This window comes from Lethenteron reissneri, chromosome 25, assembly GCF_015708825.2.
Source record: "Lethenteron reissneri isolate LAM-NWPU_2019-01 chromosome 25, ASM1570882v1, whole genome shotgun sequence".
Lineage (NCBI taxonomy): Eukaryota > Metazoa > Chordata > Hyperoartia > Petromyzontiformes > Petromyzontidae > Lethenteron > Lethenteron reissneri.
The window spans coordinates 13,263,940-13,280,129 of record NC_083803.1 but is presented as its reverse complement, the minus strand read 5'-3'; the positions used below and the strand labels follow the sequence as shown (position 1 = coordinate 13,280,129).

Sequence of the window (16,190 nt, the reverse complement as noted above, 5' to 3'; positions counted from 1 at the left end):
ATGATGATGCGGAGGAGGAGAGTTGTGATGGTGGTGGTTGTCTTGGTGAAGATGTCGGTAGTGGTGTTGGTTGTGATAACAATGATGATGACACTGTACTTGCATAAATCCTGTGGTCAAATACTCGGACCCCTTTAAAAACCGGTGGCCGCTCAGCCCATCCTGCCTCGAGAAAGGCGAGAAACCCCCAACATGTGACGTCTGGCGTGACGCGAGGCCGATGATCCCTGTGACGTCACCAAGCCTCGCCAATCGGCTCCCGTGCACGTGCTAAGCCCGATGCGGTCCTTTAAGAGTCCCGACTGTTTTCGTGCTCTCCGCTGATTATTATTCGAGTAATCTGTTACTTAAATAGCCAGCTCAGGCGGCTCAGAGGGATAGCGAGTTGGAGGTGTTCACTCAGCCCATCACCCCCCCCCCCCTCTCTCTGGGGATCGATAAAACGAGCACTGTATTGTGGCTGTCAAATGGACAGACTCGTCGCCGTCATAGGAATGAGGAATGTCCACCCACTAGCTCGTAGACTGTGACGCAGGAGATGAACACCAACGCCTCGCTGCTCGTTTGAGTAGAAAACCGCTTTTACTTTTGACGAAAGAGCACGTGTCCTATCCCTTAGACATGAAGAAAAGGGGCAGTCAAACGCCTGCCTCGTGTCCTCTGTTTGTTGTTGAGGAGGAGGCGGCAGAGCTTGCAGGGGGACGCGGGGGCGAACATTTCACGGGCGAGGCACCCGGTCTCGGTCCATCTCAACTGGGCAATGAGACCACTTTCAGAATGGGACATCTTTATTTATCCTGGAGAAATCCGATGAGCTACGAATCATTTTTCCCCACAAATGTCCAATACCGGGGAAAGCAGATTCATCGCATTACCATCAACGTGCGATGATGAAAATGTAACATGGTTACATGGTTTAAATTACTCAAGTCAAATAGATATCCTAGAGTTCCACAGTGCGGGTGTCACGTGAGAGAAGGCCCAGGGAGTGCCACATTGCGGGTGTCACGTGAGAGAAGGCCCAGGGAGTGCCACAGTGCGGGTGCCACGGGAGAGAAGGCCCAGGGAGTGCCACATTGCGGGTGTCACGGGAGAGAAGGCCCAGAAGATCACCCATTGACTTGAGCTTCCTTCTGGGGATGCCGAGGAGGAGATCTCGATCCGCCCACCTCAGAGTTATTGTTGTCATTACAGACGCGGGAGCGTAGCGATACAGTACAACAGTTGATTTTACTGCACTGCACCTCTTGCCCCCCCCCCCCTTCTCCTCCCCCCCAGTCCACTGGTCTGAGCTGATGACGGGACCCCTCGGGTACGGCCGGGAGGCTCCGCACCCCACAGTCGAATCCACGAAAGAAGGAACCCCCCTCGGCACGGACCTCTCGGGGCTCCCGCGGGGGCCAAGTCGCCCCCTCCCCTCCCCCCCTACGCGGCCCCCTTTGGGGGGCGCGGACGGGGTCGGAGGGGCGGCTCTGGACTGCGCGGCTGGAGTCTGCGTCACGGTGCGTCTGGGGGTGGGTGGGTGGCCAGCACTACGCCCGGCCGCCTTTGTCTCGCCAGTGGCGATGTTTATTACACACCGCACCAGGTATTAATTTGAGGCTGAGTCGACATAGGGGAGGCCCAGGACCGGTTCAGATAATCGTCACCGGTGTTGGCCGTGAGCGGGAATCCAACTCGGGTCGCCGGGTTCGTAGCGCTAACCGCTGCACCCTCCCTCCCTTTCCAACCCCGCAACAAAGATGCCCCAGGTGGCCCTTAGCAGACTGTTGGGGGCAAAGTTGCCGTTGACTTGCACTGCACCACGCGGTGCAGTGATTTTAGCTGTGACGGTCCCACCTGATGACGGAGACTTGTGTTGCCTCCGAAACGTCGTGCTTTGTTATTTTATTTTATTTCCATTATTAATTTTATTAACTTTTAATTAAATTTTTTACCTACGTGACTTTACCGAATGGACCTAAGAGTATGACACCACGCAGCTGCAGCGGCAGCAGCTTTTAAGTTGAGGCTGAGTCGACACAGAATCGCGTTATTAGAATGACGCTTCGCCGTGTAAGTGTTTATATGGCTGTGGATTTGAGCTGATGTTTGTGGACCTCTGTGAATGTAACTGGCATTGGCCAAAGATCCCAATGACAATTTCAAATTTGCCAAATGTAAGAGAGAGAAAAAAAATACCTTCAAATTGCTCAATTGGGATCGCACGTAACAGCAACCACCATCGCTCCCCGACAGCAACAACAACAAGAACAACAAAACAGCTCGGCAGGACCCTCTTGAAAACAAGTGTCACGAGACACTCGGTGAAGTTTTTTCTGAGTAGAACAGCGACAATCCCGCGTTCTCATGAGTCCCCTTGATTGCACCTGGGGCCTGAATTTGTTCTGTACGAACGTGCGATGAACTTCTTTCGCACCGTACGTAGCCGACCCTGCTAATCGAGAGGACAACAAACTAAACACAACAACAAGCAGTCTGCTTGATGACCTCTCTCCACTTGCTGCCGCTGCTCCTCACGTGACTCTCTCTCTCGCAGGTTGCCCCGTGCAAGGGGCGCGATGGGGCGCCGAACGGCCCCACGTGCGCCTACTCCTGGCTCACCAGGTCCCGAGGCAAGCAGGTGAGAACATCATCGTCATCATCATCAGCACCATTATCATCGTCATCATCATCAGCAGCAGCACCATTATCATCGTCATCATCATCAGCAGCACCAATATCATCGTCATCATTATCAGCACCAATATCATCGTCATCATCAGCAGCACCATCGTCATCATCAGCAGCGCCATTATCATCGTCATCATCATCATCAGCACCATTATCATCGTCATCATCATCATCATCAGCACCATTATCATCATCATCCACAGCACCAATAGCAGCAGCACCAATATCATTTTTCTGCTTGGTTCTTTCGGTAAAGTCACGTAGAAGGGAAATAATAAAATAATAAAAATTTAACATAATAAAATAATTCTCACGACGTTTCGGCAACAACGCAAGCAGCCGTCCTCAGGTGAAGAACAGGTCTGTCGGAAAGACAGCGTCTCATCATCGATGACTGCTACGTGAGAAATGTTGTATGTAAAGTCCTGCACAGAGACTCCTCTACTTGCGAACATTCGACTTACGAACTGTCAGAGATACGAACAAACCTGTCCATATGTCCAGTTACCAATTCTGACCGAGAGTCGTGAGTTCAACTGCCGCGCAATAGAGGATGGTGGTGGCATCTACATCTGCAGAACGTGAAGAACCAGTGGCATCTACATATACAGGAGATTATACAACTTTTAAAAGCCACTCCCCGTGTTTATTGTACATGCCTTACAACATGTTTGCAATCGACAGGAGTAAAGTTGGACTTACGGACAAATCGACTGACGAACAGACCTCTGCAAACGATCTCTTAATTTTTTTTTCATTCTTTGCATTATCTTCTCAATCTGGCGAAAAAATTACATTTATTGCAGCACAAATTGAAAAGATAGAGCCATTTTTTTTATTAACCGCATCAGTGGAAAAAAACATAATAGGCGACGTTTCGGGCAATGGCTCTTGTTCATAGCATATTAATACATCAATTTCTTTGTAGTATTTTTGTTATGAAGAAACGTCACCTGTTATATATCTTTTTTTTTGCATGTTAAGGCTACACACAGCTGTTTACGGATGTGGTCATCGCGGGAGGTTTGTTTGGAGAGATTGTAAAGTTGGGGGGCCCGAATCACGGCGAGGGTTCCAGACGGGGATTCTGCATCTCCGCAGCGTCGCCCCCCGAAACGCGCAATCGTACTTTTTTTTTTGGGGGGGGGGGTTTGGGGGTAAAGACATGAAGCAAATATGTAAATAAATAAATATTCCGAGAGGAGGGATGGGGGGGGGGGTGTTGAAGAAACAAAAATCGCACGGCGGAGCAACTGGCAGACGTCTCTCATCGCCAGGCAGGTGGAGGGAGACGCCCCCCCCCCGCGTCCCCCCTCCCCCCCCCCACGGATGTCCCGTGTAAAATTAGCCAGGCAACTGGCCATGCCGTGTCATCCGTGCAACAAATCAAAAATCTACTTTAAATATCTATTAAAAACTACCGTTAAACTGTTTTTCTTATTTGTTTACAAGGTAAGGCCCACTGAGCGATAAAGCTCTTTTTCAGAAGCGACCCGGCCACAAACGATCGCTCAGCGATGAGTGGCTTATCACGTGGCAATTTACAGCGGCCACATACTCGAAGGGCACGTTTCTAAATGAGGAGGGGTAAAACCGGAGGAACGGGAGAAAAATCCTCGCCACTACGGGGAGAGAGAGACACGCAAACTCCAAATATACAGCAGCAGGCGTCAGGCTCGGGATCGAACCCAAGACCTCCTGCATCCCAGGCGAGGGAGTTAACATCTCCTAGCCACCGTGGCGACCCGCGACCCGTACCACATCCCCACTAGCATTATCAACACCACCATCGCACTCCCAGAACCAGCACGACCACTGGCACTCGCCATCACCCTGCCAGAGGGGAGGGGAGGCCGGGCGGACGGACGGACGGGGAATGTGGAAAAATGTGGGAATCTTTTCAAGTCCACCCCACCCCCACCTCCCTTTCCTAATTGGGAGCGCGTGCCGGAGGTGCCGGCCCTGCCACTATCCCCACGAGGAGAGGAGAATTCACGCGCGTGTGTGTGTGGCTGCGCGCACGTGTCAGTGCGTGAGAGAGTGAGGCTGGGAGAGATAAGAGAGGGAGAAAGCGAGAGAGACAGTGAGCGGGAACACACGCGCACACACGGGGGGGGGGGGGGGGTCCGTGAGAGTAATGGGAGAGAGACGGAGATGGCGAGAGAGACGCAGAGCGAGACACTGGCCCCAAGCGTGGAAGAGAATTCACGCGTGTGGCCGTGCCTCCGTGCGAGACGGGGGGAGACGCAGAGGCGAGGGATGGGAGAAGCGCGCAGACTTTGTCCCCGATGGCGGATGTGTAATTTGCCCGCTTGCGTGCCTGTGGTCACAGTGAGAGACAGGATTGCTGAGAATGACCCCACTTCCACGTCCCCGGTTATAAAAATAATGATAATAATGATGATGATGATGATGCACTTTAGTTACCCAGGAAAGCCTCACTGAGTGTTGGGGCTAATTCTCAGGAGGGTTCTGCAATGCTAAGGATGCTCGGCCAATATCTTGTCTTAAGGGAATCTACATAGCGCCTGAAGTAAGGCGCTTTACAGAGAATTCAGAACGGTACAACATGTGAATGTAATGGTGGATATGAGGTGAATAAAATAGATGAGAGGAAGCAATGGGGGCAAATCTGTGATGATGCTTGACTTCGCAATGAGAATGTGAAGAGGGAGCTGGAACGGACGAGACCCCAGGAATTGCGACGGTGGGCTACCAATTCATGGCGTCACCATCCCACAAAAGGAATCCACCATGGCGAGGTAGCAGTGCATGGGGTGTCAGATTGTGCCTTGCTCGCGACCGCACATCGATGAGCGTTTGGCTTCGCGCGGGAGAGGGACCCAGAGCTCCCGCAGACAAGCAGGGGGACCACGGCAAGCTGCACACAGGAATCTTGCTGCACTGCCACCATCTCCTGGCGACCGAGCAGCCCAAGCCGACCAACCCCAGTATTCCCAGACAGTTTGCTGTCCCAACCGCTAACCAGGCTCAAACCCCGCTTGGCTTGCGAGGTCAGCCACAAATCGTCACGCAGTCAGCGAGATTCGGGCATGGGCAAATGCTGCCGCTGTTGACGATGACGACGGCGACGACGATTTTTTGTATGATTACAATGTATGTATGTTGAACTTCTTTCGCACCGTACGTAGCCAACCGTGCTAATCGGAGGCGATGATCGTGATGAAGATGGTGGTGGTGGTGACGACGATGCCTTCCCGCAGGGTCGCCGAGGGAGACCCCTCGCCCCCGCTCGCTCTCCGCCGCTGCTGCCGTTGTGGGGGGCACGAAGGGGCGGACGGCAGGACCCGCGGGGGCCCCCCACGACCCAGCCGCCGCCAACCCCCAGCGGCGACCCTCCAGGCGCAGGGAAGGAAGCGAGCGCCGGGGACGAGCGCGTGCGACCCGGAGCCGAGAGCGGCGGCCGCGATGCTGGTGGCGACGTTGAGCCGCGAGCGCGCAGCGGCGATCGGTCTGTGGAGTCTCACGAGACGGCTCCTTCGATATCATCGTCGTCTTCATCCTCCTCCTCCTCGTCGTCATCACGTTCGCGGGGGCCGGTCAAGGACCCCCGCGAAGTCTGCGGCGACCCCTCGGGAAGAGTCCGAAGCTGTGGACGGACGCCAGCGGACAGCGAGGGGTCGGAGGTCGCCGTGGCCTCGAGCTCGGCACGGGGAAGGTTCGCGAGCTTGCACGGGGGCAGCCGTCCTCGCGCGTCGGGCTCTGACCCCGCCATGACCTCGACGCGACCCCTGACGGCCGCGCGCTCGCAGCCCGCGCTGCCGCCACTGGACCCGCGCGGCAGCCGCACCGCCGCCGCTAGCGGTGGGGGGCGGAGAGCTTCCTCCTGGGGTCTCGTGGTGCTGCCGCCGCGCGTGGGGTGCGTCGTGACCAAGCTGCGGGGACCCGCAGCCCCCCGCGGTGACCCCCGAGATCCCAGAGGTCGCCGAGAGCACGCGGCTGGGACGACGGCGAGCCGCGGCGGACGTCACCTCCTCCTCCGCTCCGAGGAGGTGGAGGAGGTGAAGGAGGAGCAGGACGAGCTGAAGGAGGTGAAGTCACCACCGCAGCTTGATCTGGAGTCTTCGCCGTGCGAGACCGTGGAGGAACCCGGCAAGGTGATTGGATGATGGGAAAATAAAATAAATAGATTCCAGCTATTTTCAATGTCACCACTGGATGAAGGCTTCCCCGAAATGTGCCGGTCATAGGGGTTGTTTGACCATACTACTTGATCATACTGGTGGGTAAGACCTGTTCAGATGTCACTCGCTAATGATTTTAGCCGTGACGACATGAGGATTCATAATGAATACGTATCGCCGCACCTACGAATAGCGCGGTTGGCTACGTACGGTGCGAAAGAAGTCCAACATACGCATATAGCCAATGATTGAAATTGAGGATGATTGATATTGAGGGCAAATGATGATGCAGAGGAGAGTGGTGGTGGTGGTGGTAGTTGTCTGGGTGCTGGTGGTGATGATTGTGTTGGTAGTGATGCTGCTGGTCATGATGACAAATGACATCGGTGGTTATGACAATGCACTTCCGTGATCATTAACGCATTCTCGCAATTCATCAGTTCAACACGTGGCTCATAAACAGCTTAAGAGGAGTGCCACTCCCAAGCACGTGTTAGCAGTTTAAATGTTTGTATGTGTGTGTGTCGTCTCTACTGCATTGGTTTGTGAACGTCGTAGTGTGCGTCACTTCCTTTGGGAGTATCCCAAAAGCCCCTTTGTTCTAGCGCCTTCATCAGCTGTACCGCGTGGGAAGTGCGGTGTAAATAACAATGACTGATAATGGTCAGTCAACGATGACCACTACTAGAACAGTGATGATGATGATAATGGGTGAGCTGATAACGACAATGATATATAATGAGTGAAGTGAGGACGATGATGGTTATGATGGTGATAATGATGATGGTGATTATGATGATGGTGATTATGGTGATGATGACGATGGTGTTGATGATGATGGTGATGATGATGGTGATTATGGTGATGATGGTGATGATGGTGATGATCATGGTGATGATGACGATGGTGTTGATGATGGTGATGATGATGGTGATGACGATGATGATGGTGATGATGGTGATAATGATGATGGTGATTATGGTGATGATGGTGATGATGGTGATGATGTACCCCCATAGCAAGCAGCCCGTGGGCGCTTTTGGGGCAAAGGGGGTCTCCTCTCCTCGTTCCTGGGCAGCCTGAGACGAAGGAAGGGACCCCGGTCCTGCGAGGGGGACCTCGCGATCCCGCAGGTACGAGCTGCCAGCAGCGCTCCCTGTCTCCTCATCCCGAAATCTCCTCCATTGAAAACTCATAATTTTTGGAACTGCTTTAATTTTGTTGGCCTTCCCCCAGCACCTTAGATCAGCGCGGTTGGCTACGTATGGTGCGAAATGAAGGTCAACATACACACATCCCCTTACAGAACCCCCCCCCACCACCGCCATCCAGACTCGGGGGTAGTGCAAGAACAATTGATCTATTTCAGTGGTTCACGTCTTACAGGCAGTACAGCGGAAATGTTTCTTAACAGCTTGTCTGGGTAGTAACGTGTTTCGCATTGTCCCCTCTTAGGCACAGGGTTTCTATCTGAGCACTGCAGTGTTGCTCCCAGAACCTAACACACAAAAACCCAAACAAGAAAAAGCACACGGTCTAACACTCCTAAAGCAGAATCCTCCGGGGAAAAAAGAGCATTGCGACTCAATATTACGTGGAAAAGGTGATCTGCGTCGTCTTGATGATGTGATTGCTAAGTTATATGTGGATGAAAGTATCACGTTCTAGAAATAAAAATATTATTTATGACGGTGTCTTTATCCCACAGATCAGCAAGTCAGCTCCCGATTGTCTCACCCCTTGCACAAGTGGGGAACAGCCTCAGAAATCTGGCGTACCTCCACTAGCACAACCACAGTCATCATCATCATCAGCTGCAGCATCAACATCGTCATCATCATCATCGGCATCAGCAGCAGCAGCGGCGGCGGCGACATCATCGCCATCGTCGTTTCGCGGCGAACGGGAAACGAGGATGGAGGCGCTCCTCGAGGAAACGTCGTCCGGGGACCAGGAGTTGGCGCACACGTGGCCGAGGAGGAGGAGGAAGAAGAAGAAGGCGAGGAAGATGAGGGCCATGACGGCGGAGGCGAACGAGGTGAAGCACTGTTCATTTTGACCGTTGCGGAGAGGGACGATCCGCAACGGTCCGGGTTTGCGTCCGAGGCATTCGTGATGAAGTGCACCCGCCGCCCGCCGGGTCCGTCTGGTTTTTTTCGTCGCTCACGTTCAACCCGTTGTTGATGTAGCGTGGCGCGTGGGGGGGGGCGCAGTGGTCAGTGCATTGCGTGATGCATTTGGCTACCTGCGATTTATTTGAGTGATGTCTGAACCGGTCCTGTGCTCCCCCTGCCCCCGTTCACACCAACCCGTACTGAGCAGCCTGGGGTAGTGTTGTCAAATAAACCCCCGTGGCCGGGAAGGCATGGGGTTGCCGTAATACAACAGTGAATCATTAGCACGGTTGGCTATGTACGGTGCGAATGAAGTTCAACATGCATACATACAAAACAAACAAAAAAGCAGTGACCTTTTAATAACTGTTGTGAATTTATGCGTGAAGGAGGTGGACTCGGAGGGACCAACGAGACAAGGAGGAGGTGAAGGAGGAGAAGAAGACCAAGGAGGAGAAGGACAGGGTGAAGGAGGAAGAGGCCACGTCAACACGAGCAGATACCCGACGCCCCCCGACTCGCCCGTCCGACCCCCGGACCCTCCGTGGGAAGGGGACCCAGTCCCGGGGTCCGGCAGAGACTCGGGGTGTCTGACGCCGCTCCACGAGTCCTGGGACACGCTCTGGTCCGAACTCCACGACGACACGGGCGCCTCCACTGAGGGCGCCGTGGGTAGCGGCTGCTCGGCTGACGAGGGCCCCGAGCTGGCCGAGGAGGCCCAGGGTCGACTCGAGGGGTCTTTTGCTGAAACGTTCGTTCGAGATGATGGGGCGTCCTCTTCTGTCTGCGGCCTTGAGGGGGTTTTCTCTGCAACTCTTGTCTATGATGTCGAGGAATCTCATTCCGGAGCCCTTGGCAATGACGGTGACCTCGAAGTGCCCATCTGTGGAACTCCTCACTTTGACCTTAACATTGAGCGACGAATCTCTGAAACTCCTAACAACCGTGAACCAGTGGTGTCTCATTGTGGAGATCCTAGCCAGGAATTTGACCACATGGGGCCCATGTTTGGCACTCCTGCTCATGACCCTGATTTTGAAGGATCTCCCTCTGGAACATCTGCTCAGGACCTACATCGTGAGAGGTCTCTCCCTGTAATCAATGAAGAACCTCTCCCTGAAAACTCTTCCCCTAGAGCCCCTGCCCATGACCTCGACCGTGAACCTCCTCTCTCCGTAACCACTGACTATGACCTTGACATTGAGGTGCCTACCACTGGACCTCCTGCCCATGACCGTGACCTCGAAGGTCGATCGTCTGAGAGTCACGGTGGGAGGGAGCCCCACGTTCCCCTCTCCAACCTCCACCATCGCCCTGGAGCTCGCAGCTCTTCTCCACTCGTAGCGGGCGCTCGTGAAACTGCGGCGTCCGGAACGCCGGTGGCAATGGCCAGGGATGGTCCGCCCGTGCGGATGAGGCCCAAGAAGCCTGGTGCCCTCCGTGGCCTCGCGGGCCCCAGGCTCTGCGGCCTGCAGCTGCTGAGGCGTCTGCAGGCCAAGGGACCTCGGGGCGAAACCCTGGAGCCCAAGTCCGCACGACGAGGAGGTCGCCTCGACGAGGAGGAGCAGGAGGAGCAGGAGGCGAACCCGGTTGTTCGCTCGATGAGGGAGGGAGGAGTTGGTACTAATGGTCGTCATGGGGGTGATGGTGATGGCCTTGGTGGTAATATAATTGAAAATGGTGGTAACACTGTTACACAAGATGGCGGTGGTGGTCACAATGGTCAGGGTTGTTTTGGAAGAGTTGGTGGTAACTTTGAAAGTAACGGATTTAGAGATAACGGAGTTCAAGGTGGTAGTGGTGGCGTTGGGGGTTCTAAAGGAGGTCATAATGGTGGTGGTGACGTGGGAAGTGATGTTTTTTGTGAGGTCGATGGTCGTTTTGGAGGTGACGGATCTAGAGATGGAGGTGGATGCGGTGGAGGTGATCGTCTAGGCAAGGGCTCGAGAGGTGAGCCTGGCGGTGGTCATGGAAGAGGGGATGCTCTCGCAGGAGGTGGTGGACATGGTCACATTGGAGGCGATGGGCCTAGCGGTGTGGCTGTCCTAGGTGGTGGTGTTCCAGGCAGTGGTGGTGCGAACAGTTATGTACGAGCGGCGGGAGTAGGCGGAGGAGATACGTGTCTCTTTCCAGGTAATGGATCCGTAGGTGTTCATGGGGGAAAGCCGGCTCGGCTCGAGGGACGACGAGAGGAGGATGATGATGATGGTGATGTTGTGAAGGAGGTAGGTGAGGTCTGGGACCCGTGCAGGGGAACAGAGAGGCGGGGAGGCTATGATGATGATGAGGATGGTCACGAGACGTCCCACGAGTGGCATCTGCGCAGAGGCTCCCGCATCAGCCTGATGCACGTGCAGCTGGAGGAGGCCTGGGACCGACTCGCGGCCTCCCTCGCTCGCGACCACAACAACAACAACAGCATCACCGGCAACAACAACGACACCAACAGTAACAGCAGCAGCTACAAGCACGTTGTGAATAATATCATCGGCAGCAGCTGTTATAGCCACGATAGCAGCAATAACCACACGAGAATCGGGAGGAGCAGCAGTAATCATAACAGCAACAACGGCAACAGTCGATATCGCGTGAGCAGCATCCGAGATCAGTGGCAACCGCAACAGCAGCAGCAGCAACAGCAGAGGCGGGGAGAGTTGTTGTGACGGGTGTTTTATTCTGCATGTAACGATTAATCGAGAATGTATTCTCACGAAGCGTGCACGCAACAATCGATGATTGGCAGTGTACGCTAAATATATATACGAATGTTATAGCTATTCTTTATTATTATTATTATGTTTTTACAGTCTTTTTTATTGTGCCATGCCAACGTCTCATTTCGGTCATTCGGAGCGCACGGAGGGAGAACGAACGAAACAACAACGCAATCGAGACGACGCTGTTGCTGCTGTTGTTACTGCTGCTGCTGTTGCTGCTGTTGTTACTGCTGCTGCTGTTGCTGCTGCTGCTGTTGCTGCTGTTGCTGTTGTTACTGCTGTTGTTACTGCTGCTGCTGTTGCTGCTGTTGTTACTGCTGCTGCTGTTGCTGCTGTTGTTGCTGCTTTTGCTGCTGCTGTTGCTGCTGCTGTTGATGCTGCTGTTGTTGCTGTTGCTGCTGCTGTTGTTGCTGCTGTTGCTGCTGTTGTTGCTGATGTTGCTGATGTTGCTGCTGCTGTTGCTGCTGCTGCTGTTGCTGCTGTTGTTGCTGCTGCTGCTGTTGTTGCTGCTGCTGTTGCTGCTGCTGCTGTTGTTGCTGCTGCTGTTGTTGCTGCTGCTGTTGTTGCTGCTGTTGTTGCTGCTGTTGTTGCTGCTGCTGTTGCTGCTGCTGCTGTTGCTGTTGTTGCTGCTGCTGTTGTTGCTGCTGGTGTTGCTGCTGCTGCACAGGCGCGCGAGTGTCAACAGACTCAACGGACACTGCTCGGTAGCCGTGGCGCTGGAGCGAAAGCAATCGACGTTTCGGGGAATGGCCCCCTTCTTCGTGAAAGAGGCCAAGACGTATCCGTGAAGCCATTGAATCGCCACCCACAAGAGCGCTGGGGATGGACAACCTGCGGCTCCGTGACACTTGTTGACGTGCGGCTACGTGACAGTTATTGACTTGCGTTGCGGCCCTTGGAGTATTTGCAGAATTCTTTTTAACCGAATTCGAAAAAATAAAATAAATGGATCTTGTTATTTTGGTTTCCCGGACCCCCTGCAATAGTAGAATCATCAAACTCCCTTCTTGGGAACTGCTTTCTGTGTTTAGTTTATTATCACTGCGCTCACGAATTGGAGCAGTGACCCCCTCAACTGACAGCCACAAACACGCGTCTCGGTCACTTTGAAGTCGTTTCGCTCTTTCTTTTCACTCGTTACCAAAGTTTCGCCTTTTCTGCGCGGCAACCTGCAGGCACAGACGCACGCAGCTCGAGCCGTGCGAGTTTGTTGAAACTCGCTCCCTCGCGCGCACCTCCGATTAGCACGGTTGGCTACGTACGGTGCGAAAGAAGTTCAACATGCATACATATCCATCCACCCCCCTCCTTACAGGTAACGGGATGGTGGTTGTGACGGGTTCGCTGCACACTGAACTTGCAATGCAGAGGTCGCCCGCTCGATTCGATCGTGCCGCAGTTGACTTAGGGCGAAGTTTATTAAATCCACCTCTATCCATCCAGTGGGTCGGTAGGTATGTGAAGTGGGTAACACCCCAGTCGGTCGATAGTTGGGGTAAATTGTGGCTACTTTCATCTCTCCCAAGACTTGGGGATAGGCCACTTGTGGACAGGACAAATCCCCCTCTGGACGGGATCTCTAGAGCGGTGGTTCTCAACCCGGGGGTACGCGGACCCCTGGGGGCTACGTGGCGATGTCCCACAGGGCGTACGCGAGATGATTTATAATTACGTGAAATTATATCGTCCGTGAGAGTAACTGCTGAACAATCACGTATGAATCCGCCAATTTAAAATAACCACGATAACATTTAAATCCACGTGGTAAACTAGAACGATATACTTTTTATATACTCAATGCTCGTAAACGATGTGATTCCCACGCATGCAAGAGCGTCCGTTGAATATTTTTTTTGTATTCGCTTGCAAGTTACTAGCTTAGTTAGGATACCTCACAAACGGGACAATTGGTTAACATATTGACGCTCATTATTCATACGTTTGTTTCTCAGAACCATGTTGGGTCGGACAAGGGGGGGGGGTAACTCGATTGAAACAACATTCAATAAGGAGGGGTACAGAAGCCAAACGAGGTTGCCACATCTTCTTGGTTCTTTCGGTAAATCACGTAGAAGGGAAATAATAAAAATAACTTTTTTTTTTCCCTTTACCGAAGGAACCAAGAAGATGAATCCCTGCAGTCACGAAAGCTTTAAATAGAAAAAGAGGTTGCCACAGTCTAGATCAGGGGTGGCGAACGTCTGGCCCGCAGAACGTGTAAGGCCCGCGAAATCATTTGGTGTGGCCCTGCCAAGGCAACCGCAGGCGGGACTCGAAATTCAATAAATCTAGGAGCTTTTTTCATAGCAACATCATCAATACCAGCTAACATCACACGCCTCACCAAAGAGAAGCAGTTCCAGCCATCACGTTAGGGGTGAGTTAATTAAATGTTTGACCAAATATAACAGGATAATTTTTAAGTTGATAATTTTGTATGGCCCGAGAATAATGTTATAAATATCCAAATGGCCCTTGACAGAAAAAAGGTTCTCCACCCCTGGTCTAGATCAACCTCGCGGAGGGCCCAACACTGCCAGTGGCGTGAGCAAGCAATTGCAGGGCTGCACCTCTATCTTTTGTCGTGTAAACTCGAGTGCTGGGTGAAGGCCCTCGGCGAAGAGATTGAAGTGCCCACGCTTTACCCCACCGCACGCGCCACCTGCCCATCTGTAACTGCTTCGTCGGCAGAGGCGGCTGGCGGGGAAGTGGGTCGACTCAGCCGTACAAACGGGCACCTGGTGCGGTGAGGAGTAAACATCGCCACTGGGGGGAGACAAAGGCGGCCGGGGGTGGTGCTGGCCACTCCACACCCCCCTCGTGTGCCGTTGGCCGGCTGTTATAGGCGCTGCTCGCTCACACCACTTGCTCCAACAGTCTGTCGAAGGCTATACGGGGGTTCTTTGTCTTTGGTAGTATATAATTTGATAACACTATGTAACACGATTTTTTTTCCTGGGTCGTAAGTGTTATTTTCTAATTGCGTATGTCTCAAACGTACAGAAAACGGTTATTATTCCCCACAAACTTTGCTTTTGTGACCAGGAATTTACGTAAAGGAATGACACAAATGCACACCACGTTTTCTCATTGAAAGTATGTACATTTCAAACTATCACTGTCCTGGTCACAAAAGCAAAGGTTGTGGGGAATAATAACCATTTTCTGAACTTTGAGGCATAAGCAATTAGAAAATAACACTTACTACCCAGGAACCAGAGGTGGGACAAAGTCATTGTTATGCAAGTCCAAGTCGAGTTGCAAGTCTTTGTACATTTTGCCGAGTCGAGTCTGAAGTCATCAAATTCATGACTCGAGTCTGACTCGAGTCCAAGTCACATGACTCGAGTCCACACCTCTGCCAGGAACAAAAAAATATATATTTTGATAATATTGTTTTGTTCCACAGTGTAAAAAAACAAACTTACCCATTCCTTCAACTGCCGAGATCAAACCGGCGACCTCTGGGATTGCGAGTCCAGCGTGCGGCTATGACAGCGGCCGGAAACCAGAATAACGAGAAGGGTCTTTTTTGTGTTCAAATTCGGTAAAACAAAAACGACAACAACAACCAAAACAAAAACAACAAAAAACCCCCGTTAATATTTTAAGAGTCCCTGATGCGTGCGGTGAATACGAGACGGCGGTGGTCCTTGACAGGCAGAGCCACGACGCAGTCCTTACAGAGCCACGCTCGGCTTCGGAACAGTGCTGGATTATCCTAGTAGCACAAGTAGTAGCTACATATGATGTAGTAGCTACATATGATGTCGTAGCTACATAAGATTTAGTAGCTACACATGTAGTAGCTACGGGCCCCGCACTTTCAAGGGCCCCGCGCTAAATTCTTTCAAGCTATTAATTCCGGTTCAGTGATTCTGCACTTGCTCTATTACTATAGTAGTATACTGCCTTCAACTTTTATGAACGACCGGGTGTTTAAGGTTAGCGATTTGTCGTTATTATCTGGCTGTATAGCACATGAAAAAATACAATAACTTTACTATGCAAGTTAAAAATGTGTGTTTTCATATTTACGTGTTTTTTTTATTTAGGGCCCCTTTATAACACATACGCTACAGGCCCCGCACCGGCTTAGTCCGGCACTGCTCTGAAGCCGCAGGTTTTTTGACCCCTGGGCAAATAAAAAAAAATAATTGAACGCTGCGGCACGGCATTCAGGGATTGAGAGATCAATGCGAATGATTAATTCTCGTTGCCCTCCTCGTGAACATCATCTCTGATCGTAAGCCCCTCGGCAGCGGGTGGGAGGCGAGACGGTTGTTCGGGGCGGCGTTCCCAGGGGCAGTCGGGGATCACGATCGTGTAAGCAGCGGATCCCAAAGCCAGCGGCCCGAGTTCGATTTCCACGCGCTCACGGCCCACAACACACCGGTGACGATTAATATCGGACGCACGGTCCTGGGCCTCCCCTAGGTCGACTCAGCCTAAAATGAGTACCCGGTACGCCGTGTAGTAAACACCGCCACCATGGTGACAAGCCGACTGTGCTTCTGGTCACCGCCTCGTGCGCCGTGCCG

General features: G+C 52.7%; 1 protein-coding gene across 3 annotated transcripts in view; it reads left to right on the top strand.

Annotated features, from left to right (window-relative positions):
- Positions 1 to 14,669, top strand: part of LOC133347262 (collagen alpha-1(XXII) chain-like) — a 30,647-nt gene extending 15,978 nt beyond the window's left edge. The window contains exons 3-8 of one of the 3 annotated variants that reach the window (XM_061559381.1): positions 1,279 to 1,502; positions 2,540 to 2,623; positions 5,898 to 6,791; positions 7,838 to 7,951; positions 8,527 to 8,856; positions 9,322 to 14,669. In XM_061559381.1, the coding sequence (XP_061415365.1) occupies positions 1,279 to 1,502; positions 2,540 to 2,623; positions 5,898 to 6,791; positions 7,838 to 7,951; positions 8,527 to 8,856; positions 9,322 to 11,595 (3,920 nt within the window). In that variant the 3' untranslated portion in view covers positions 11,596 to 14,669. Of the gene's footprint in view, positions 1 to 1,278; positions 1,503 to 2,539; positions 2,624 to 5,897; positions 6,792 to 7,837; positions 7,952 to 8,526; positions 9,217 to 9,321 lie in introns of those variants that run through there. The other 2 variants (XM_061559382.1, XM_061559383.1) reach the window with 2 other exon arrangements.
- The last annotated feature ends 1,521 nt before the right edge of the window (positions 14,670 to 16,190 follow it).